General features: G+C 39.3%; 1 protein-coding gene across 1 annotated transcript in view; it reads left to right on the top strand.

Moving 5' to 3' along the window:
- Positions 1-2,154: 2,154 nt before the first annotated feature.
- The window catches only part of ddb1 (damage-specific DNA binding protein 1), a 71,053-nt gene continuing 48,355 nt past the window's right edge, over positions 2,155-24,852 (top strand). Inside the window, exons 1-12 of the mRNA XM_037095345.1 lie at positions 2,155-2,464; positions 4,616-4,764; positions 6,560-6,676; positions 6,977-7,198; positions 8,736-8,850; positions 9,447-9,544; positions 15,686-15,844; positions 17,503-17,586; positions 17,874-17,990; positions 21,933-22,035; positions 22,773-22,848; positions 22,934-23,042. Coding sequence (XP_036951240.1) covers positions 2,404-2,464; positions 4,616-4,764; positions 6,560-6,676; positions 6,977-7,198; positions 8,736-8,850; positions 9,447-9,544; positions 15,686-15,844; positions 17,503-17,586; positions 17,874-17,990; positions 21,933-22,035; positions 22,773-22,848; positions 22,934-23,042 — 1,410 coding nt within the window. The 5' untranslated portion in view covers positions 2,155-2,403. The remainder of the gene's footprint in view (positions 2,465-4,615; positions 4,765-6,559; positions 6,677-6,976; positions 7,199-8,735; positions 8,851-9,446; positions 9,545-15,685; positions 15,845-17,502; positions 17,587-17,873; positions 17,991-21,932; positions 22,036-22,772; positions 22,849-22,933; positions 23,043-24,852) is intronic.

Here is a 24,852-nt window from a genome sequence, read left to right as displayed (position 1 = left end):
CCTCACACTCCACCTCTACCACTGACTCTACTGTCACACTGACAGCACCATAACTCTATGCGTTACATTAACGCTCAGCTTGAACTTCCTATTCATTTGCGCATTTTCATTTGCACATCATTTCTTGTAAGTGTTCACTGACAGCTGGTCTGCTCCTTTTATCCTTTTACCCAAAAAACAGATTCTGTATATATATATATTTATATTGTATAGTTATATTTTCTACTTTTTAAAATAGTTTATATTGTTAATTTGTTATATTTTCTATTCTTTAAATAGTTTATATTGTTAATTTGTTATATTTTCACTTAATAGTTATTTGATGCATGCACCAACATCACCACAACAAATTCCTCGTATGTGTAAAATCGTACTTGGCAATAAAGCTTTTCTGATTCTGATTCTAATGAGGAAAACACTTATTAGACAATACTCAGAGGGTGGTCTTAATGTATCAGATTTTCAAATTATTAATATGATATTTAGAATCAATTGGTTAAAACAATGTTTGGTACATAATATTACCCTTTGTTTTTTTTCATCTGTTTGCCAGATGTGGTGGTTTAAAGTTTTTGTTTTCATGTAATTCTATTTCTAGTAAATTGCCCGTTAAACTCGCCAGCTTCTATAAACAAGCCCTGGACTCATGGAAAATGGCTTTCAAACACAACTTTTCCCCCAACTTTTCTTATGGAATAATCAACATTTTGTATACAAAATTTTGGCATATTTATTTATGAGCTTCTACATGATACTCGATACTCGGGATCTAGCTACCTATGAAGCATTCACCCAACAAAGAGCATTAGATATATCTCACTCTTTGCATTCCAGAATACTTAAAGGTCATGTCATGTCATGTCATTGTCCAAACCACTTATCCCTTTCCATGGGGTTGCAGGGTGTTGCTGCTGGAGCCAATCCCAGCCTGCGAGGGCAGGGTACTCCCTGGATGGGTCGCCAGCACATCGCAGGGCCCTCACTAGTGAGGTTCAGTGTCACGCTCAAGGACACTTTGACATGGAGCTGGGAGCTGGGATTTGAACCAGTGACCTTCCGATCACTAGTCGACCTGCTCTACCCGCTGAGCTACAGCCGCCCCATACTTAAAGGTATACCTAATAAATTACTATCTCTAATTAAGGCGTCATTTCTGTACAAACCTCTTGAAGGATTCCTGCACTGTGGCTTGGTGGAAGGGCTTTCGAGAAACGTTCTTGTAATAATGCTCATATCAGGAGTGTTTTTACTTCTATTTATAGTCAATATCCCAACTCCTTTCATCGTTGGAGAGTGATGTTTCCTAACATCAACGGGAATGTCTGGACTGAATTTAACAGATTTCTTATTCCCGGTAAAGTTAAAGAAGTTCATTTTAAACTTTTACATAGATACTATCACTGTAATGAATTCATTAACAAGATTAGACCCGATGTGTCCCCTTTATGTTCCTTCTACGAAGAAGAGGTTGAGTCTTTTCTCATTTATTTTATGGATGCCTCCATTCTACTAACTTTTGGACTCAAATATCTTTATTAATTTGGGAGTCTTATAAGAACCTGGGGACAATCACAGAACGTATGGTCCTATTTTTTAGTGTTGAATCTAATAATAAGGAAATTAATGATGTGATAAAATTGCTGTCTACTTGGTAAATTTCAGCCAGATTTCTTCAACTTATTCCAAATGAAACTTTGTTTAAGGTTGAACTCAATATTTTTTTTTTTTATGATTCTGTATGTAATGTACCCAAGAATGAAAAAAAGCTTTAAAGACATCCAGACTGTTGAATAATATTGTGGACCATACTGCCAGATGAAATGGTGCTGCTACTATTTTATTTGATTAATTAATTAACTTTTTCCCTTTGTCTAGTCTTTATATAATCTGTTTGTGCTTGTGTTTTTTGTTTTTCTTTGTGTGTATCTGTTGTTTTTTTATTCTGTCTGAATACTCCCTGTACATCTGTACTTCATCATGTCATGTATGTTTTGTCTTTAATATGCTAATAAAGTTCGTTTAAAAAAAAAAAAAAAAAAAGGACAAGAACGTCGCTCGCTTTACAGATTGTAAAGCCCACTGAGGCAATGGGATTGTGATTTAGAGCAGTGTTAATAACACTGACTTGATTTCCACTTATAGTTGTCCACACATGTCTCACCCTCATGTAACAGCTGCATGAACTCACAAGTGTCCCTGTGTGTCCACCATGGAGGATGTGAGCACAGAGACGAGCCTTCCGACCCACAGGGGGCGCTCTGACCCGGATCATCAGCCGTTATTTGCTACGCTCTACGCCAGAACGGCTCCGCTAACCACTTCCGGGAGTTTATTATCAATGATTTTGTCACTTTTGTGAGATTAAAACACTGCTCTGGTGTTTGTCTTTTGTTGTTGTCCAAAATGTCGTACAACTACGTGGTAACAGCCCAGAAGCCGACGGCAGTGAACGCCTGCATCACAGGTAACTAATCTCTCTGTTTGTTGATGAAACCGTGGCCACCTTCGAGCTAGCTACGCTCCCGCGCTGCAGGAAAGTGCCCACACGGGCCTGTAGCACAGCTAGCTGTTGTTGTGCTAACTCCGATGTTTATAGAAAACGCAGACTTATCTTTAAGAAAGCCCTGACACACACGTCATATATGTGTTCGTGTCCGGACGGCTGTGGTGCACAAACAACAACAACACGCCGCTGAACGTTTCGTGTTGTTCTCTGTCGGATTGAATGTTAGCCGCTGTCGATCCCAGCTTGGCTGTCACTCCTTACAATACGTTTTGATTTGCTGAACAAGATGTTCACATCAGCCCACAGCAGTTTTAAGCTGTATGAAACATGCAGGTAGAGCGTGTTTATCGAACTGTGTTAAGTGACAAATATGTCCCCGTGTGTAACTGATCATACATCTCGTGTCGTCGTCTGATTTGACGTAAATGTGGCCCTCAAAGTACGGGTCCATACTCTGAGCCCAGACTCAGGCTGTGTTGTTGAATCATCTCACAACACATTAAAATGTCTCACCCACAGTCAGATGCATTTTACTGCTCTGTAACATCAGGCCAGAGTCTGATATATACACGTCTCCTCAGTCTTTCGCTTTAACGTTATACAAGAGGGGCAGTGATAGGGCGGCTTCAGGCCGATCAGGATGTTTATAAATCAAGGAGACTGAAAACCAATATTCGTTTCAAAACTACGAACAACTGGTGATTAAATAAATTATGATAGTGTAAGAGCACAATTTACTCAAGCACCCTTCTTATGTAGAACTCAAGTACTTGAGTATTTCCGAGCCATTTTACCGTCAATGTTGCAGAAATTAAGTGTCCATTAGCTCAAATGTATGTCTTAAATGAGCTTTTCTGTCTGAACAGTAGTAAAAAAACAAAACACAGAGACTTAGATTTACACATTTTAACAGAGTTTTCACATGATAAATACTTAAGTGAATAATCACGCAGTTCGGTAACGACTGTGATACAGATTTCCAAACTCACCTGACTTGTAACTGGGTTACAGTTAATCATCACATAGAATTCTTCGACACAGCATTAAGAGTGGTCGCAAATATATTAAGACATGAACCTGTCCATCCGGAGAACCAAAGCACGATCCTGAGTGCGTCATTAAATTCCACCTTTTGTTTTCACTTCACTCTAACGGCTCCACAGGTGGGCTGTGTAACACGCAGCACAGTAGATCTTAAATCAGTCGTTTCAACATCATCTGTGCACATTTAGAATTTCTTCTCCAGCATCTTGGCTTGTGCAACACTGGTGCTCACATTCCTGATGATGTGACCTAGATATCTTATTGTGTTCACCACATTTGGCACCATTAAGAATGAAGGAAAATATCATGACTGGTTCTCCTTGGTTTTATCAATCATGACAGCTCTCCTTTGTATAAATGTGAACATTTTCTTTATTAATGTAGTTATAGATATAGATGTATATTATTCAGATATTATAGATTAATCAAGTTTAATAAAATACCTATTTTAAACCTAGAAACATTTATTTTAGTCACAGGTAGTGCTCAGGAAATCTCTGATGGGAGTGTAGTGTTATTGATGTTATTATTATTATTATTATTATTATTATTATTATTATTATTATTTATTTTATTTTTTTTTAACAGTTCATGGACTGAGAAAGTTCAGTTCATAACTAATGCAGTAATCTGTTGTGATAGTTAATTGCCTACCAAGTCAAAAACACCTAGAAGCAAAAATGATGTCCTAAATATGAGCAACACTCTCAAAATTAATATATATTTTTAATTTTCATTACTTGGAAGATAATTTGACTGCATTAATAGTTAAATGTGTTTTTCTTTTTTACTTTTTGTTCTATGTATAATATGTATGTTGTATTACACTGTGTGATTGCTTTCTGTGTGTCAGTCCTGTAATCTTGTATAAATGAACTGAGACAAATTAATTTCCTCTGAATGAAAACAGTTTGGCTCATATTCACTTGAAATTTAGTCAGTAAGATGTTTGATGTTGTCAGCATTGCTCTACAGGCCCATTGCTGATATTTGTCCACATTTTCATTCATTTCACCTACACAACTTTTTTTTTTTACAGTTTAATAAATGCCAATATGTCTACAGGTCACTTCACTTCTGCGGACGACCTCAATCTGCTCATAGCTAAAAACACACGGTTGGAGATCTATGTGGTCACAGCAGAGGGGCTGAGGCCCGTCAAAGAAGTGGGCATGTATGGAAAGATTGCTGTCATGGAGCTCTTCAGGCCAAAGGTATGTGTTGTGGGCTATTGGACAGTTGGTCAAATTGTCAGTGTCATTGAAGATTTCATATCAGAACCAGAATCAGAACATCATTATAGCAATAACAGTATTTGGAGGAATGGAAGCATTGACCACAGTTTTTGCTTCAAAGTTACTAGATAGATAGATAGATAGATGGAGACAGAGCTAAAACTAAAACAAGGTCTCTCTCTGATCTCTCAAGATCTCTGTTTGAACTTATACTTCTTTACACTCTGAAACACCACAGTTAGTGTTGTTCTCCATACCATTATATGAGGCGTAGAACAAATCAAATCTTAAAATAAACATTTAACTTCAACGTACAGACGTAATGTAATAGATTTGTTTATGATGTGCATGAAGTGTCTGCACCCTGGACAAGTGGTGAGTTCTGTAACAAGCCTTGTTAGCGACTTAAAGAAAATCAGTTTCTCACCAAGGGTGAAAAAAATTTGTAAATATATTTTCTTTTTTGTTCCTTTACTTTCAGTTTTCATGTGGAAAAGAAAATCAATTAGAAGGCTTCTGCTCTCTATAAAGGGTTTATGTAATGGTTGATGTATGTGCTGTAATTACTAGGGATGTCCCGATTCTTTTTTTTTTAATCTCAATAATACGGCTGCATTGAGAAAAGAAGTACCTGCATCCAAGCTCTTCCTTAATAGGTTTTTTTGTTTTGTTGAAACAAAGTAACTTCTTTCATATGGCTCTTTCTTATTCTGCATATGCTATTGCAACATTGGCCTCCACCTTCCTTGTGTTAGCAGGTGAGCCTGTGATGCTGCACTGGCAGCAGACCCTCGTGTACAGCCAGCTGAAGTGTGTGAGATGCAGCACACACTTGGTACCTCCATATCATCTACTGCTTTTGTTTATATTCCTTACGTTGTCATGTTAAATTACCTGGACGCGTTGCTTGTCTATTTCACACGTGTTCAGCATCTCCTTGATTGCCTTTTTACATGGTCTGTTGTATGAGACCCAGGAAACTAGTGCGCATACCACCATGTTGTAAATTGAAAGTGGAGTGAATGTAGTGTAATGCCGAGATGGTAGGGCATACCGGGGATTCAAAAACTCCAGATGACGAAGAAAACCCTGATCTTCTACCACGGAGATGAGCTGGTTATACAGAGAGATTAATTCAGTTATCTTCTTTGTAATATATTTGGCCATGTCGCTGTCGCGTATGTTGCTCTGGTGTCCTTGCCTATTCTTTCGAGTGAACTTGTTGTATTCTTAGAGTGTTTTTGATCTTTATGTGTAGTATTAAGTGCGGCTTTTTTGTTCCCCCATCACAAAACAGTTGTATTGCAGATAGTACATGTCGTCTTTGGACTGCTTTCACTTTCTAATTTAAAATATTTCCACACTGTAGACATTTTACCCACAGGAATGCCAGGGTAACGTTACAGGTGCATCTGCGTTCTGCCACAAATAGTGCTCTGATGTAAACATCATCGAGCTTGGGTCCACGTTCAAAATTGCCAATCCCGCTGAATGAAACAGTGCATGAAGGGACATTTCTAATAATCACCTTGATCACTGAAGGTTATGAAGAACACTAAATCTCAACAAGGGGATAAAAGAATCTACTCCTTGATGAATACTTGCGGTTGACTGTATCGTGAATTTATAGATTGTTCAAGCCTACTAATTAGGCTGGTGGCAGTAAAACAGATGGCTGATCAATACTGCAGCTACAGTCTATTGTATATTAGAAGCAGGCCTCTACATGCTTGGTCTTTTATGACTTTGGTGTCTTTTGTATTCGTTTGTTCAGGGTGAGAGCAAAGACCTGCTGTTCATTCTCACATCGAAGTACAACGCCTGCATCCTGGAATACAAGCAGAATGGGGAGAGCATTGACATCATCACTCGTGCCCACGGCAATGTTCAGGTGGGTTAGAGTATTACAAATGCAAGTCTTGAAATTGAATGCACTGTATATCATCTTAGTAAGCATGCATTTCAGGATTCAATATGCTTTCATTTAAATTGTCGAGAGCATTTATTTTTGTATCATCTTCTCATACATAAGTTCTGTAATTCTCAGGTCTCAGTTCAAAGCTTTAAGCTGCCAGCGGTTTCTAACTGTACTGAATTCAACAGCACTTAAAGAACACTTTGAATGAGAATTTTCGTCTGAAGTGTACACATGCTGTGCTTAAACCTTTCCAAACCAATTACTCTTTCGCAGGATCGCATTGGACGTCCTTCAGAGACTGGTATTATTGGAATTGTGGACCCAGAATGTCGTATGATTGGTCTACGGCTGTATGACGGTTTGTTTAAGGTGATCCCATTAGACAGGGACAACCGTGAGCTCAAGGCCTTCAACATCAGACTGGAGGAGCTACAAGTCATTGATGTTCACTTCCTGTATGGCTGCCAGGCCCCAACTGTATGCTTCATCTACCAGGTACTATAGCAGGAGTGGTGCATGGTTCTGGGAAAGTATGGTAGTATATGTACAGGTGTGCTCATAAGTTACATATGCTGGCAGAGAATGTGAATGATAATACAGAAACATTTCTTTCCCTCATGGTTAGTGGTCGGGTGTGAAGCCATTTATTATCAAACAATTGTGTTTGATCTTTTAAAATCATAGTGACGACAGAAACTATCTAGATGACCCTTATCAAACGTTTACATACTCTTGTTCTCAATATTGTGTTGCCCCTTTAACACCAACGCAGTGTTTCCCACACATTCATTTATTTGTGGCAGTTTGCCACAATATCAACACTGGCCACCCATCAGTGAATAGCATAATGTTATATACTCCGATGTAGTGGATGGCGGTGTGGTTTTTAGATGAGGAAGTTTATAATCTAAATTTCACCTCCAAATCAAAAACTCATATTGTCTCTCTCTTAGTGTGAGCAGCTCAGTTTTGAAGATATTGCTGTAAGATATCTTCCTTCTCTTTCATATAATGGAACTAAATGGTACTTGGCTTGTGATGCTCAAAGCACCAAAGAAATGCATTTGCAAACTAAAAAAGCAATGTGCTTCTCCAGAAATCATGATCAGGCTGCTCAAGATAATCTACAGAGCTTTTTGTGAGCAGTTTCATTTAAGAACTATTTAATGTCTGTCTCACCATGCAGAAGGAAGTGTGCATCTGTTCATGGGTGTAGAGGCTAGTCAGCCAAGTTAATTAATGTCAGAACTCTTTCATTAATGTTGACATCCTGTGCTGTAACTAGCACTGGCCTGTTGTACGTGAGAATATGCACTCGTCCCTCTCTGTGGTGATACAGTGTAGAGAGAAAATGGCTCCAACATGAAACTGCTCACAACTTGGTCTGTAGATCACCTTTAGTGCCATCTATTTGGACTCTATTCAAGACAGTCCAAAATTAAGCAGCCCACAAGTAAACATGCTAGATGCATGAATAGAACTACAGGTAGGAAGAAAACATGTTTTTGTTGATTGTGGAGAGAGCGGTCTCTATAAAGGTCTCCTTTGAATTTTACCTGTTGATGCCAAAATGTTTTTTTTTTTTTTTTGCATTGCGTGAAGTGTTTGCTCACCATCATAACCAAAATACATTGTGTGTTCTTGAGGTCTGACAAACATGTTGGGTGCTTTTCCTATTTTGAGTATTTTAAATCCACCATTGTTTACATCCGTGTTGACTAGCTTGCAGTCTTATTCTTCCCTGCCTTTGCTGATGCAGTGCAGCATATAATGGCCTGTGACTTGTTGATCAGTTGAACAGGGTGTCATAGTGTGTGCGTGTGTGTGTGCATGTGTGCGTGTGTGTGCGTGTGTACATGCACAGGCAAGTGATAAACAAAATGGGGACCAACAGGAGAAAAGCAGCTTCGCATTTCTACCGTCTACAACTCCAGAGGGAACCTTTTGTTCACACGTCAGACTAACTGTCATATTGTCCTCATTCGAGACAGTTATTTTAAAATGTGAGGTGATGTCCTGTTGTGGATTGTAGGACCCCCAAGGACGCCATGTAAAGACCTATGAGGTTTCTCTGAGGGAGAAGGAGTTCAACAAGGGTCCCTGGAAACAGGAGAATGTTGAGGCTGAAGCATCTATGGTCATCCCAGGTAATCAATAAAACAATGATCAGTCAGTTAATTAGCAAATCAAATGAATAACTGCAAACAACATTTTTATTAGCATATTGTTTTTGTAACAGCTGTTTTTCATCCAGCTGTTCATCATTTTATATAAAACCTGATGATAATGAGTCCAACCCATGAGTCAAACAAAAATGAGCAATTTAAAAATGTACTGATTTTTAAGTATTTTTTACAGATGGTGGTAAGAGTTATTATTGGTAGTGACACCAGGCAATCAGGCTGTAGATCTTGGGGCTCGAAAAGTTCATATAAGTCAGCTGCTTTTCAGACAGAGATGAATCTGAGGAAACTGGTTCAGTTATTGAAGACATTTGAAACCACAGCACAGCACTCATCCAGAATAGAGAATATCTATGATATATATTTGATAGGTTTATAGCACAGTGAGAGCTGAGTGGAGGCAATGGAATTATTTTATTCATTAAACTGAAAACAGAGCTAACTGATTATATGACGATGATGCAGCTTCATAAATGCATGCCTTTAATAACATACAACATGCTTGTGTCTGAAATTGTTCTAATGTAGCAATGACTCTTGTCTGTGTGCCTGTCTTTTAGTGCCAGAGCCATTTGGTGGCGCTATAATCATAGGACAAGAGTCCATCACCTACCACAATGGAGACAAATACTTGGCCATTGCACCACCAACTATCAAGGTAAAGACATCACATGATGTGTGTTTTTTGTTTTCTGTCTCATTGAAAATTAAAACATTTTGATGTTTCCTCTCTCAGCTGTCCAAAGGAAGGATAGTATAAACATTTCATTTGCAGTGTATTAAAAAGTAGGATTAATTTACATAGTATATAGAAGGCTCTGATGTGATACACAATGTTCAACCATTTCAACCAACAAAGATTGTTTTGAAGCAACATAGTACCTTAAAACAACCTATGATTACTTCAAGCTGGCTGAAATGATTATTTAGAAGATTTTAGTCAGAAGATTTTAGTTCATCCCAACAAGAGGAATATCAGCTGCCTCCCCAGGTAACCCTGACACTTTAACCAGATCTCTCATTGATCCGTGTTGGAAAAATTCTCCTTCCTTAGCTCCTCAGTAGTCAGTATTTTTTTTTTAAACTTACTGAGACCACTTAATTTTAATGATAACATTAACTGAAAGTGACACACAAGAGTCCGAGACATGTACTTGAGGATAGTGAGTTTTAAGAGCAACATCACTTGTTATTCAAAATGTGTGGAAAATGTGCAGAGGTGTTTTCAGTGTTCTGCATGCACAGATTCTGTGTGGGCCTGCAACACACCAAGAATAATGTTATTTTCACAGTGTAATAATATTATGTGAGCAATGATTTTTTTTCTTTCATAACTAGGAGGTAAAATGAATCAGTCTCATTTGAAGCTACTCGCTCTGTGGGTAAGACTGAAAAAGAGAGGTTCACCAGCATAGATTTTGAAAATAATCCTGAGACGAGGGTTTGTATCTGCACAAAGCATTTTCTTGATGAAAATTTGTTTCCCACAGAGAGCTGATGGAGGATCAACCTGTACTAATTTTATGATAAAGCAAAGATCATTTGATATTTAGAGAGGATGATAGGCTCCAACAGAACTGTGTCATTTTGAAAGGAAGTTTTTGTGTCCCAGGTGCATAGTTCTTTTAGATAATGTTGTAAAATAGAATTGTTGACGTCATTAAAACTGTCACCGGAATCTGTATTTTATGGACATATAAATATTTAAGTACTTTAAGAGACCCTCCGGTGTAGCCTACCTGATTAAGTATATTTGTGATCGAAGTTGCATTTGAAGGGAAGGTAATAACTGCCATGATGATGAGTTAAACTCCCCATACACTGCTGCTTTTAGTGTTGTCTTAACAAGATTAAGTTTCAGTCTGTTCTGCTCTGCTCTTATTTAACAAAGCTCAGGTCCCAGAGGATAGCCTCAACAGCATACTGCTTCTATAATTAGAGGATGTTCTCTCTCTGTGTTGCTGCATTTTTGGGGCCAGGGCCTCAAAAATTTTGGAATGAACATGTAAATTGTTCAGATTTAATCAATTTAAACAAAATAACGTCTTTGCCAGAGCAACTGGGTCCATTGATCACTAGCTTATCAGTCTCATGAAATCATTTAGTTGTGCTGTTCATGGTTCATTCAACTCAGGCCTTTTTATTGAAAGACAAAATGAAAACCCCCTCTGTGAAAACACAAGGCGGCCACAGTGATTTCTGTGTTGCTGTGTAAAACCTTAGACAAGCGGGCACTTAAACTGTCGTGACCATAATTAGAAAAATCATCAGTCTCCTCCATTCAGAACATTTCCAGACACACTTGAAGAAAGAAAGATTTCCTTTGCAGCATACTTAGGAAGCTTATTGAAAACTGGACATAAGTGTAATCTGAAGGGAGCGCTTGTTTTCTACTGCAGTGTGTTGACAGTATGATTGTGGGAGGGACGCCAGTAGAGAATTAATTAGCTATTCTTATTCCCCAGTTATTGTGGCAGGGCTGCTGACTGGTCGGTCAGCGAGGTTGTTAGTTGGAGAAGTGTCTCAGTCCAGTGAAAACAATGTTTACAGTCCTTTCACCTCTAATCTAAAACCAAAGTTGCTGTTAAGTCGTTGACGTCAGCTTGGTTCAGTAATTCAGAGGTCTCATCTACAGCTTGGCCCTGCCCGGCTGTAGATGCAGGCTTCCCTGTGATCTTCAGCTTGCCCTGGAAAAATGCAGTCTGTGGGTTCATTTGCTTTTTTTAGCTGTGTTATTGTGAATTCAGCTGTAGCAGTTTTCATAAACTGTTCTCCTTCCTCCCGGAGTTTCATGCTGACTTCCTGAAACAGGACAAGTGCCTTGAAACCCTCCAAACGGTCGCAAGCAATGGTGTTAACAGCTCAATTCCTTGGTCTCTGTATTATTCTATAATGTCAGGTGAACAAACACTCCCTCACCTCTAACAGACCCACTGATATAATACAGGCCTTTTCTGATTAATGTCATATGAACTGGTACTTTACACTAATGATTTATTCCTTTTATCCTTTGCTCCACTACATTTACTTGATTAATTAATTAGTTGCTAGTTACTTAGGTTACAGACGACAAGTAATAGCATATCAACAGTGAATAATCAGAAACAGCAATCCGATAGTGTGGGGATGAGACATTGAGTGAGACTACAGAGTATTGACTGCTGACAGAGACAGGCAGATGCATCAGAGGCAACAATTTATAAATGTATTCATTTTATAAGCAATATGACAAAAAGAAAAACACATTATCGATAATTAGAATAGCTGAATATCATCTCAGTTTGGACCTGGTTGATAATGAGCCACTCCCTTGGTCTGATCAGTACATCAAGATGTATGCCCAAATAAAACTGCAGAGCCACTTAAAGGCCCAGTTAAACTTGAGCTTGAGAAGTTAGAAAACTGTAAATTGATAAACACCTTGCAGCTGTTATTTTACTTTCCACTGAGCTCCTTTTGAATTTTGTCAGAGTGGCTCTCAGCTTTCACTCCTGGGTAAACTTCTGCTGCCTCACACAGCATAAGCCTGACAGGACTGAGTGACATTACAAAGCATTTTAGAAATAAAATTGGTGTGTTAAACAGAGTTTCTGGAGAGCTAAAGTCTCCTGCCTTCTCTATAACTGCAATAAAAGCCAGCAAGAATAGTATCTATGATTGGAATTGGCATTAAAATCATGCAGTGTGACTGAGCTTGCTCTACTTCTCTTTCAAAAGGACACATTGTTATTGTCGTCATCTAATGTGCAAGCGTGAACCTCTTTTATTTTCCACAACCCTCGAGACATTCTCTCCTCTGAATGGCAGGTTAATAGCACATTAGATTCTATAAGCATTAGCAGTCTGCTGCCCCACCACTGACCAGTGTACAAACAACTGCTTTTATAAGCTCAGACACATTCAGCAGACATATATGCTGGCAGATTCTTTGTTGTTTCACATTAGTTTTTCACTTCTGTGCCCAAGAGCGACAATTTATTAATAGCTGCCAATACTTGTTATTCATTAATGGATATTTGTCTGTGTTTTCTTGACATAGCTGAAAGGAACGTGTGTTCATCTGAACACTGATGGTGTAAAAAGTGTTTAAAAAACAAAACTTCTTTCAGGGTGCGATGTCGTTAGTCACATAGTGACAACAGATGCTCCAATATCTCCTCCCTCAAACATCTGCTGAGCAATGCTACAGTGGAAACAGAGTTGTAACACATGACATGACAGCTTGCAAGACAATTGTGAGTTGGATAAATGTGCAGGCTGTTTAAGGCTTTTAAAGACAGAACCAATCAGCAGGACACAGACAAGAGCAGCCCCCACGATGAGACAACAATGACGCAACAGAAGGCTTGGAAGCATCTGAAGCTATACTTGTGTTGCAAGTATAATTTGTGTTGATAGGGTTGTGTAAGGACAGCTTTGTGGTACAGCTGAACAACACTTGACAGGGTAATGGAACATGTGTGGATGCTCAGTTGAAGGATGCTGGCTTGCATATTAAGACTGTCTTGAACACTACAGTAGATGAGCAGACACTACGTCAACTTAAATGTAGGAGGTATAATTTTTTTTTAGACTAACAATTTCCTAACTCCGTTATCGAAGGTCCAAGTTAAATCGTAATACCACAAATATTACACGTGTTACAGGAGAGTACTATGTGAAAAAAGTAGTATAAAGCCTTTTGTGGCTCCAGAGGATGCTGCATGTAATCTGATAAATATAGTCCAGTACTGTCACTTGGTGAGGTGCATTGTGGGTAATGTATGCCAGGTTTTGAAAACAAGTCCACTGGTCTACCACATAGACATAATATACAGTATGCCTCATAGACTGACGCTGCCTATTGGAGCTACGTATCAGGGCGGCCGCCAACTTGGATGGGTCTCCAATGCGACCCCCCTGCATTTATTTCTACTGAGGGAGGTGTATCCCCAACTACAATAATCATTAACTCCTGAATTTTTACCGGATTTTCACACGGTTACAAACGGCAGAAATTTAGTTATGATACAGGGCGCTGTCACTAAAATTATTAAAAAATAAAAATAAAAATCTTACTTGTGTAAGTTAATCCCCCACGATCTGGTAACAATACTGCGCTGGTTATTGCAACCATAAACTGCACAAAATACGGTCATGGTTGCTTGCTCTCCATTGATTCCGATTGACTCTAACTCTGGTGCTAGCCTACAGTGACGAGACCCAACCAAGATGGCGGCAACACTGGATTACGTTCCAGCACGCCATGAGGCATCTATGTATATTATGTCTATGGTCTAGCACACCTCTTGCACTCCTATAACACTGTTGGACTTATTATAAATGTTTTAAAAACAAATGATCAGAAGCGATACATCTAACGTATCGGTTATGAGTCTTCTCCATTATTAACTGGTATGGATATTGGCCACGGAAAAAAACAATTTATATTTTATAAAAATGTTTTATATTATATTTATTTTACATGGCAATATGTATATAAAATGTTCACCATTTTAGTTTAGCTTGACAACATTTTAGTTAACATTTAAATGATGAAGGCACTTGGTAGTGACATGGTGGTTCAGATGTAAACCTGCTCCAGTGTTTCATTTTCTTCCTTTTAAGATTTTATTTTGTTCTTTTTAAATAATAAACCAAAACACTGACAAATAAAATGTAAGGTAGAAAGATGGAGTAAATCTAAAACCACATCAAAAGAAATGATGTTTGATTTAAAGTAAACACTACAACTAAGCTTGTTTAGTAAATATTTGATCAATACTGATCCATAGAAGAGGGTGGCTGTAGCTCAGTGGGTAGGTTGGCTAGTGATCGGAAGGTCACTGGTTCAAATCCCAGCTCTCGGCTGAGCTGAGCTGCATATCCTTGAGCAAGCAAGATACTGAAACCCAAATTGCTCCTGATGTGCAGTTGGCACCTTGCAGGGCGGCCTCTGCCATCAGTGAGGGCCCTGCGATGAGCTGGCGACTTGTCCAGGGTGTACCCTGCCCTCGCCCAGAGACAGCTGGGACTGGCTCCAGAAAAAAATCCAGTGACCCCATAAAAGGATAAAGCGGTAACAGACAATGGATGGATGGGCAGATGATCCATAGAAGAAACCATAAAGACAAAAAAATAAATGGAAATGCTACACTTTGTGCTACATACAGTGTTGCTGTCAGATGATTTGTCTTCCAGAGGGTGCTGACAAGTTATTTGTCAATTATGAATTGTCCTGCTCCATACATATTTTGCTCATGATGCCCTGATTGCAAAATTTAAGCAGGCTAATCACAATATTTGTTAAGGCCAGGGTATCGTCAATTTCTTTAAAAATTCAAATACCATGTATTGTCCTTTAGCATACGAGAGGCTCAGGCACTGTTCAGTGTTGTATGTCACATTACATTTCTGATATACCTTTAAACTGCAGTTGTTCAAACATGGAAGAAGTAGTTGAAGTAGCCCAGAATCCTTCCCTTTAGCATTAACCTCTGTATTATTGCTGTCGTAGTGTACACAGGCTGCTGAAGGACTCTACATACACTCCTTTAATCTCTACTTTCCTAGACAGGCAAAATATGAAGAGTCTGTAGCTTTGTGTGTCAAATTCAAGCTGTACATCAGGGAAACTCCTCAGACAATTCTGTTATAATGAGTGGGAACAAAACAAACACTGTGAGGACATGTCTCTGTGGCTGCATGTTGACATGCTCATATAGATAATGCATGAGGTGAAAATAAAGGCTTCTGCTGGCTTCAACCCCACTGTAGGTGTTATTTTAAGGATTTGTTTGTGTTCCCCTCTCATTTACAGCAAAGCACCATTGTCTGTCACAACCGGGTCGACCCAAATGGATCACGTTACCTGCTGGGGGACATGGAGGGGCGTCTATTCATGCTGCTGTTGGAGAAGGAGGAGTTAATGGATGGGACAGTGGCTCTCAAAGACCTACATGTGGAGCTGCTTGGAGAGGTCCTCTATTTATCTGAATCTGTGTGTCTTTATCTCTGTCGTCATTGGGTTCATTCACTGGTCTGTTCTCTCCCGTCTGATTTTCTCTTACTTGCTCAACCACGCTTTCTGTTTATTTTCCTCCTGCTGCCTTTTCCTCTCACTACCCCTATTGTTGCGATTGACTTTTTAATGGTTTATGGCCCTGACAGGAGCTAATGGATCAGTCTACACTTGTACAGAGGAAGAGAAAATGATCGCACCGCTTTGTTGATTGCATGCCAGGGCATCACTTATCCCCTTTTAAGTTGATTTAGACAACGACTGCATGTCAATACTGTGCTTGGCACTAAATCTCATGTAAAGGATCACAGCTTTTCACTTGTGGCAACTTTCTCTAATGACCTGCCATCCAAGGAGTTTAGAAAGGTAAAAAGCTTTCATCAGAATTGTGCATCATTACGTGCAATGATTATTATGGATTACAAAGGTGGTGCAGGAAATCCTTGAAACACTTGAATTTTTGATTGGCAAAAGGTTTAAAAAGTGCTCAAATGGAAACTGCATTATATCCATACTAAGTTGCATAATATTTGCTCAGTTAGCTTGTATATAATGTCCCTTGATTGTGGAAAATGTATTGAACCCTGGTTTCAGTATAGCTGAACAGAGATGTTCTCGGTAACCTTTCGTTTCTTGTTGTCTGGTAATTTCAAAAATAATTATTAATTTCATCATCAAGTAATGCCAATTATCATTATTTTGATTAACTGTTTGGTATTCAAAAGGTCAAAAATAATAACAATTTCCCATCTGCATGGAGCCTAAAGTAATGTCTAGTATTTGCTCCTATCATTTGGCCAGCGGAGCTTTGCTAACCTCTGGTGCTCCGACTGAGAGCACTGAAAAAATTAAAGAGAAAAATCTGTTAACCAATTGTCACTGATTAGTTTGTTGTTGATTTTTGTGTTGGCCTAACTCAATGTTTGCATTCTAAAACATCAACAACTTAATGTGGAAAAAGTTTATCGTGATGTATTTACAAATATGACTGCAGTGTGGATTAGAGGTAAAACTATTAACCAATGACTCGATTGACAGGCAATTTATCAACTGTTTTTAATGACTAATTCATCACCAGAGTCATTTTCAAATGAAAACGTTAAATATTCTCCACAGCATCTCCAGTGTGAGGATGCACAGCTTTTCTTTGTCCTATATGAAACTGAATATGTTTAAGTTGTGGATTGTTTGTTAGACAAAGAGCAGTTTGAAGACACCATATTATCCCTGTGGAAATTGTGATTTTGGGTAAAATGATTAATCAAGAAAATGGTTGCCTTGATCATCAAGACTTCTTGGGTACAGCTGTGGTTTGAGCTGAATATATCAGCATGCAAACATGTCCACAATGCAAAAATTTGATATTAAGCACGTATAATTCACCATATTCAGATTTTAGCTTAACATGCTTATATTTCCTAAATAGCACAATGCACAAAGTACAACTGAGGTGTAGTTTGACGGATCATCAAAGTTCGGAAAATACAGTTGGACTGACTGACACATTGTTCTTAGAGCTGTGCTGCTAGCAATGCTACAAATGATCACTAGCTTCAACCCTGGTGTGTATGTGCCCAAACAGATTGAGCTGTTTTTGTGTCTCTCTTTAATGACAGACATCCATTGCTGAGTGTTTGACCTACTTGGATAATGGTGTGGTCTTTGTGGGCTCCAGACTGGGTGACTCCCAGTTAGTGAAGGTAAGTTTCAGATTCATACATTCTACAATCATCAAACTTAATCAAGACTTTGTGTGAATGTTTTCTCTTTTTTACAGCTTGTTTCAAACTTGGCATGTAATTCATAAACCTCATATAAGTGTCATCAACAATTCAATCATTACATTTCTTGTTGCGTACATTTTTCATAAAGTTGTACTTGGTGCTCCTTGTATCGTCATCACATTCACATAAACCTCTAATAGATTTGTGTGGAGTCTCATCCTTTCTGGTTGATTTCTAATGAGGGGTTTTTTGTCCTTTTGCAGCTCAACGTGGACAGCAATGACCAGGGCTCATATGTGGCGGTGATGGAGACATTCACCAATCTGGGTCCCATTGTTGACATGTGTGTTGTTGACCTGGAGAGGCAAGGCCAGGGCCAGGTAGTAGCCGCAAGCTGACTCCTCCTTTTTTCACATTTCATTTCAAACAGGGCGAACACAACGCGTCATAATACAGTTACATATTGAAAGCAAATCATTCAGATAGATTATAAGGTTTCTTGAGGCATTTTCCAGAGGATGTGTGACATGGTGATTACTGTAACACTCACTGGATACACTTTAGTTATTCATGGTGAGTCTCTATCTGTGTTTCATCTTTATCATCCTCTTTGTCACAGCCCTCAGGGGGTCTAGGCTTATACAACCAGTGCAGCCCAGTTCCTGAGTCGCGTTAGCAGTGTTTTTGTCAGCAGAATTAAGTATGCAACATACTACAGCACAAGCTCGCCACCGGCCAGAATAAGTGGGTACAAGTATTTGGCTTCCTGTGCCTTTTTTTATATGCTGGGTGTTCTTCCTTTGTCTGGACTGTTTTTTGCTGCTGCTTGTCCCTGTACACCTGGCATTAGCATGCTCCGCTGTTATCCTACTGGCATCTAGATATGATTCAGCTGGACTACAGTTGCACCTGATGTGAAAATGCATCCGCGGTACACACACTTGAATTGGTTTTCTTGTTCCATCACAGAAAGGCAGATTGCTGTGCGTGTTATATCCTCTAATATTATTCACACCCTTTTCAACTGACAGTGAGTACTTTGTGTTGGTCTCCCTGTCTGCATATATAGCAACAATCCATCATCTCTGCTGCACTAAATGTAGTTTACCCTCAACTTTTTGCGAACAGTTTGCATTCTCAATCAGTGTTTCCTCCAGTATTTTCTGATACTGTAGCGCTATGATTTATGTCATAGGCAACTTAAAGAATTTCATTTCTTTTTCTCTGGTTACAATGCTCTCACACATCATGAACTCTCCTGCATGGGCTTGGAATGAAGATTCATCTACTATTGTAAAGAAATACTATTTTTGTTGTATGTATTTGTTTCAAGAGAGGAGTTATCTAAGACAGAGTCCTGCACAGGTGAAAAATAATGTACCGTGTCGGACACAGATGCAGATTGGGTTGGACACCTGGATTGACAGGTCATTATTAGTGACACAAATGATAAGCATTTATATTTCATATGAGCTCATTAATGCATGCTTGCACCCTCCCAGAACTCCTGTTCCCCACGCTGGCTTACTTTCATTTTTAAAAATTGCATCCGTCCAATTTTGTACGGAGGGTATGAATTTATAGCGTGTCGGCTCGGGTACGGAATGTAATTTGTGCTATGGTCGGAAAACGGGTCGGATGCGGTTTAAAGTATGCCGGGTTTGGGCGGATGCGGGTTTGCAAAATAAGACCTGTGCAGGACTCTGATCTAAGTGACCATTTTAATCCTCTAGCTAATTATCAAGCTAAACATCCAACATGCTAGTTAACTTCAAGGACTGAGGTGGAAGACGACAGTAAAATATTTCCTTTCTCCAACACTGGATTTATTTATGCCACCAGTTTTACATGAAATTGGATTTTTTTGTGAATATACAATAACAAACTAGATGTTTCTCTTCAACTCACCGTAACAGTCAGTCATAAGCGACTTTTTTGTCATTTTGTAACTAATTCATGGCTGCTTCGGACCGACACACAGACCCACCATTGTCACCGTGTGTGTGTGTTTGTGTGTGTGTGTGCGAGTGGAGGAGCCTCCGAGCGCCTGGCGCGCACTGCTCCAGGTCCGAAAACAGCTTCATATTATTATGTTTTTCACTAATACAGCCCTGAATTAGCATTACTGAAGTCATTAAAAGTAATGAAAACAAAAGAGAATGACTGAAATGTCGGTATGCTCTGGAAAGGCCAAAATATTAATCAATGTATGGGAAACACTGAATTTTTAAGGCGTGACAGCTTTTATTTTGCCGTGGTGGTGCGCCACAGTCAATTACATGTAGAGGAAACCCTGCTCAATTTAATGTGATATAACCCCCATTTAAATGTTGATATCAGATTTAGTCAACAAGAAGACAGAGAATTTCATCTTTCTACTCTGTGAAGTAATTGATTTCTTTTTTCTCTCTATAATATTAAGATATTAATTATTTTGTACCTCTACACCGAGAAGCATTATGTCCTCTGGTTGTTTGATCATCCATCTGTCGCCGCATTCAGGATTTTTCAACTGATGGTAGCTGGTAGTCATAGGCCAAGTAATGCAGGCAGTAATGCAGGCAGTAATGCAGGCAGTAATGTAGGCAGTAATACAGGCAGCAGTACAGGCAGCCACGTAGGCAGTAATGCAGGCAGTAATACAGGCAATAATACAGGCAGTCATGTAGGCAGTAATGCAGGTAGTTATACAGGCAGTAATGCAGGCAGTAATTATTTTTATGTTATATAAAACCAGATCTTAATGAATCAGTTTATTTTCTCTAACAAAATGTGATATTTTGAAGAAAAAAATATTTGATTGAAACATTTGTCCTTCTTTGTGTGAAATCAGTGAGGCAGTGGGAGATGAGAGAGTGAAGTAACGAGAGAGATACAGTACAGAAGGTTTTGCTGGCAGGGTTTGACTTCAGGCCTCAGGGGTACTTGACGTGGTTCCAAAGGCAACGGTCCACTAGAGCACTGAGCCGCTCTCTGGGCATGGACCAGCACTCTGAATGTATTCATCCACACACACTGCAGCTCATTTCAGTCCCAGAGTGAAATCCAATCACCATTGTTTTAATTTGCCATTTTCTGCAAATCCACAGTGCATTTGACCTGGTTAATTGACACATTCCTAGACAGTCGAGACAGTAGAGGATTGATGCACAGTTTGCAGTCAAAGCTGCAAAATTGCTGTAATCAACAAACCACAGTGGAATTTATGACAGATAAACCCTGCATAAATAACAAAAACACAATATATTGTGGAGAGATTATCAGGATTCAGACAGTCCTGTGAGAGTGTGGCTGAGAGTGTGAGGGCATTTGAGAACAGACTCGGGGGAGTTAGGTGAGTTGCCAGGCTCACAATGTTATTTCCATTGGATAAAGCTGACGGGTGGCAGGTGGTAGGGGCTGAGATTACAGGCTCGGGCATTAATCCTGTTAGTGTACCATGACTGGATGAATGAATAATATTCTGATGCCTTCCAGTCAGAATTATTTACCTTCAGGGTTTTCAATACTGGTGTCAATCTCAGCGAAGCTCTGCTTTAAACTGATAATGATTTACAGATCCTTCACTTCTACACCTGTTAAAGCTTCAACTTTGACTTCTGCCAATACTTCCATAAATGTTGATGGCATTTACAACTACAGTTTTGAATGGTGCTTTAACCTTGAAGACCAAATTAAGAAATAAAGCTTTCACAGATCACAAAGATGTTCCAGGGGAGACACCACAGGTTACATTTGAACTAAAAGATATGACCATAAAACATTCCCTGGTTGATTAGTTGCATTGAGAGAGCTATTACTGCGACAGCATAGGTAATGTTTTCACTTTGTTAGTCTGTGTGTGTGATATCGTGGTATAGTGCAGTTCTGGAGACACCTTTTTGTAGTGGGAACAACCATAGAAGCAGTGCCTGCCTGTGTGTCGGTGGACAGATATTTGTCAATGTGACAGAGCCACAGCCGTGTGGGACACCGTTAGGAGTAGTGTGTGATCCCATTGCAGGTCTGCAGATGTTTGCATTCCAAGTTTTCAGAAAGTTTACATTTAAATATGAAAGTGAGATTCTTTAATAAGATGTTCACTCTTAGCATTCACCTCCAGAATAGAAATGTGAACTGAAATAAACACCTGAATGTTTACTTTGGATGTTAGCTTTACATTAATCTGACAGATTCTTAAACTTGAAAAGTGCTGGATAAAATGTATTTTTCACCTGTAGAGAAAACTGTACAGGTAGCACGATCAGCTGCATTTCAACCCGTTTAAAAAAACAGGCAAACAAATGACTCCATGTCTTTATGTCTTCTTTTGCGGCTTTCAGTTGGTGACATGCTCTGGTGCCTTCAAGGAGGGCTCTCTCCGGATCATTCGCAACGGCATTGGCATTCATGAGCATGCCAGCATTGACCTTCCTGGAATCAAAGGTTTGTGTGTTCTGATTTTGTGTGTGCGTTGTGTCTCTTCTATCGCCTCCTTCACAAGTCTCAAGTGTATCTGGACCTTAAACTTTTACTTATTTGACAGTATAGCTACTTCACCCTGCACATCTGGTTGCCTGGCATTGCAAAGGCACCAGCTGTCACTCATCAATGCTCAGCATGTGAGTGTGAGCAGATGGCTCAGGTGTCATAGGTCTTGGCTTGGTACTTTCAAAAGAATGGGAGTGTTGCCAAGGCTAGTTTTGGAAACATTTGTTTTCATTTAATAAACCGACAAGCATTGTAATTCCTGTGATAGTTCACTGTTAAGATGAAGAATCTCATCAGGTTTAACAGGGGCAGACACCTCTTTGTCTCAGAAAATTAGGTGCCTCTCCTGAGACTGTTCTGATGCTTAAATGAGACACACAGGCCAAGTCAGGTCTGCTTGCACTTGTTAGGCTTCAGTTGTTTATTGACCAGCTCTGCCCTCAAAGTCTCCACTGCTGCCTCTTTTCCCTGGCCTCTTGATGAGAGGCAATTATTCACTTAGCCAATCTATGGCTCTTTGACAGAATTCTGCAACCTGTACATCTTCCAGCATGTTAACATTTGACAGATAGTTAAGATAGAATAGTTAAAGATTGGTTTGGATACTCGCTGCACATTGTGTTTCTCCTGCTCTGTAGATTTGTGCACAGAGTAACTTATCTTTCCAACACACTCTCTTGAATTCCTTGAAGGTTTGTGGCCGCTCCGTTCAGAGGCCGGCAGAGAGACAGATGATATGCTTGTGCTGTCTTTCGTGGGTCAGACACGGTGAGTGTTTTCTGTACAGCATGCCAGATAAGTGGAGTGGATTCCAAATACCTTTATTTTATCTTAAGAGTGTGTTTTCTCCCAGAGTGTTGATGCTGAGTGGCGAGGAAGTCGAAGAGACTGAACTTCCAGGCTTTGTGGACAACCAGCAGACATTTTACTGTGGAAATGTGGCGCACCAACAGCTCATTCAAGTTTGTACACACACATGCAGCACACCTCTGTCACATGTTTAGAGTACTCAACGTGTCCTGTCAGGTTTTCTCAGAACATGCTTTGATTTCTTATTGTATGTCTGAGCCTGTTTCCTGGAATTAGCTGACTTAGCAGTATAAGCACATCCAAGTTCAAAGCAGAAATAACATATAATTTCACAAATTCCGAATTAATTATAGAAATTAATAATTCAACTTTGGCCTTTCTCTGTTTAATAAGAAATACTTTGCTGGAACAGGATTGAAAGGGGCATTTTTTGAATATGAGGGTTGCAAAAGGCTTCATGTATTTTACATTTGGCTAAGACCAGTACTGCAATTGATTTAAATTCTAGTTTTAGTTTTCCTTTTTAGAACAAGGCTGAGACCTGCAGGGAGAACTGCCAACTGTTAGACCCTCATCCGTGAGGTTATGATCACACACTGTATGTCTCAGGCTGGAACTCTGTTACCTCTCAGAATTGGTATTTTTGCACTCTAACCACATTTTTTACTTTTTCTAGAATCTGACTCATTTTACACAATTTTTGACAGGCCTCAGACAAATTGCATCCAATAATAAAAGTTGATAATTTCACAGGATTTTTGTACTTTGACCTTCAGCGATCTTATTAAAAAACACCGCTGTAGACTGTGTTAAGGACACTAAATAAATGGACCGAATAAATCACACAGACTGCACACATTTTCATTCACAATGCCCCACTTTAGATTTGTATTTGATTTTTTACTTTACATCTGCGAGAATCACATATAACTTGTACACAGAGCAATATTTTTGTTTTGAACAATAAATCAAAGGAGGCTACATGAAAGAGTTGCTCATAATGCTAAACCCAAGAAAAATAAATCTCTGACTCTGCAGCTCTATGCAGCTTTCAGCCTTGTTGTAGCTCATTATTTTGGTGCTCCAGCTCGCACATGGACAGTTTGCTTGAGCTTTTACTGCTCTAATTAACCCTGCAATAAAAAAAACTGTAAGCAGCAGTTTCCTGAAAACAAGCTCAGACAAGCCGACTGTGCACGACCTGCCCACCATGAAATTGCCACAGTCTAAAGAAGTGCCTGGCAAACAATGCTAAACATCAAGAACAACCCTGATATTCTTCTTGTGGCGAGATGAGATGAAGACAGCTGAATGTTTATATAACATTAACGGGCTCACAGTAATGTTACTAGTAGTTGTGAGTTGTAGAGGACTGGGATGTTTATTACAATTCTGGGAGAGTCTGCTGCCTTAGCTTACCTTCAGAACCAAGCCCTCAGGAACAGCGCCGGGCTATAAATCCAATTTTGTGTGGTGGCTAAACATTTTCTCCTCTCCGCTGTGTGTGTGAGCACTGTACATGCACAGCTTTCACTACTACTGACCCGCTCTGCCTGTAACCAATCAGATGGTACTATGGGTGGGACAATGCTGGAGACAGAGAGGCTCGGCTGCATCACAGCCAAAATAACCCAGTTTTAAATTGATCTCTTATCGACCGTCGGATTAAAAAAAAGGCCGATGCAGATATACGTCAAAATGCCGGATATCGGCGCCGATATTCTTATTTTATAGACATTTAATGATTTATTCTCGTTAAGTCTCTCTACTCATTCTGTCTTTGTGCTGCTGTAGTGGCCAAACTTCCCTCTGGGAGATCAATAAAGGAGCATCTTATTATATGCCCAACAATAAACTCTAATATTATCGACCGATAATCGATCGATCCCTAGTCAAAAGTTTGATTTATCCTTTTTTGTTTAGTTTCCAGCCTCCATGAGCCTCAGCTGTACTTTTTTGTGT

The sequence above is a fragment of the Acanthopagrus latus genome, chromosome 4 (assembly GCF_904848185.1).
Source record: "Acanthopagrus latus isolate v.2019 chromosome 4, fAcaLat1.1, whole genome shotgun sequence".
Taxonomy (NCBI): domain Eukaryota; kingdom Metazoa; phylum Chordata; class Actinopteri; order Spariformes; family Sparidae; genus Acanthopagrus; species Acanthopagrus latus.
The sequence above is the reverse complement of the archived record's forward strand: the minus strand, read 5'-3'. Positions and strand labels throughout refer to the sequence as shown.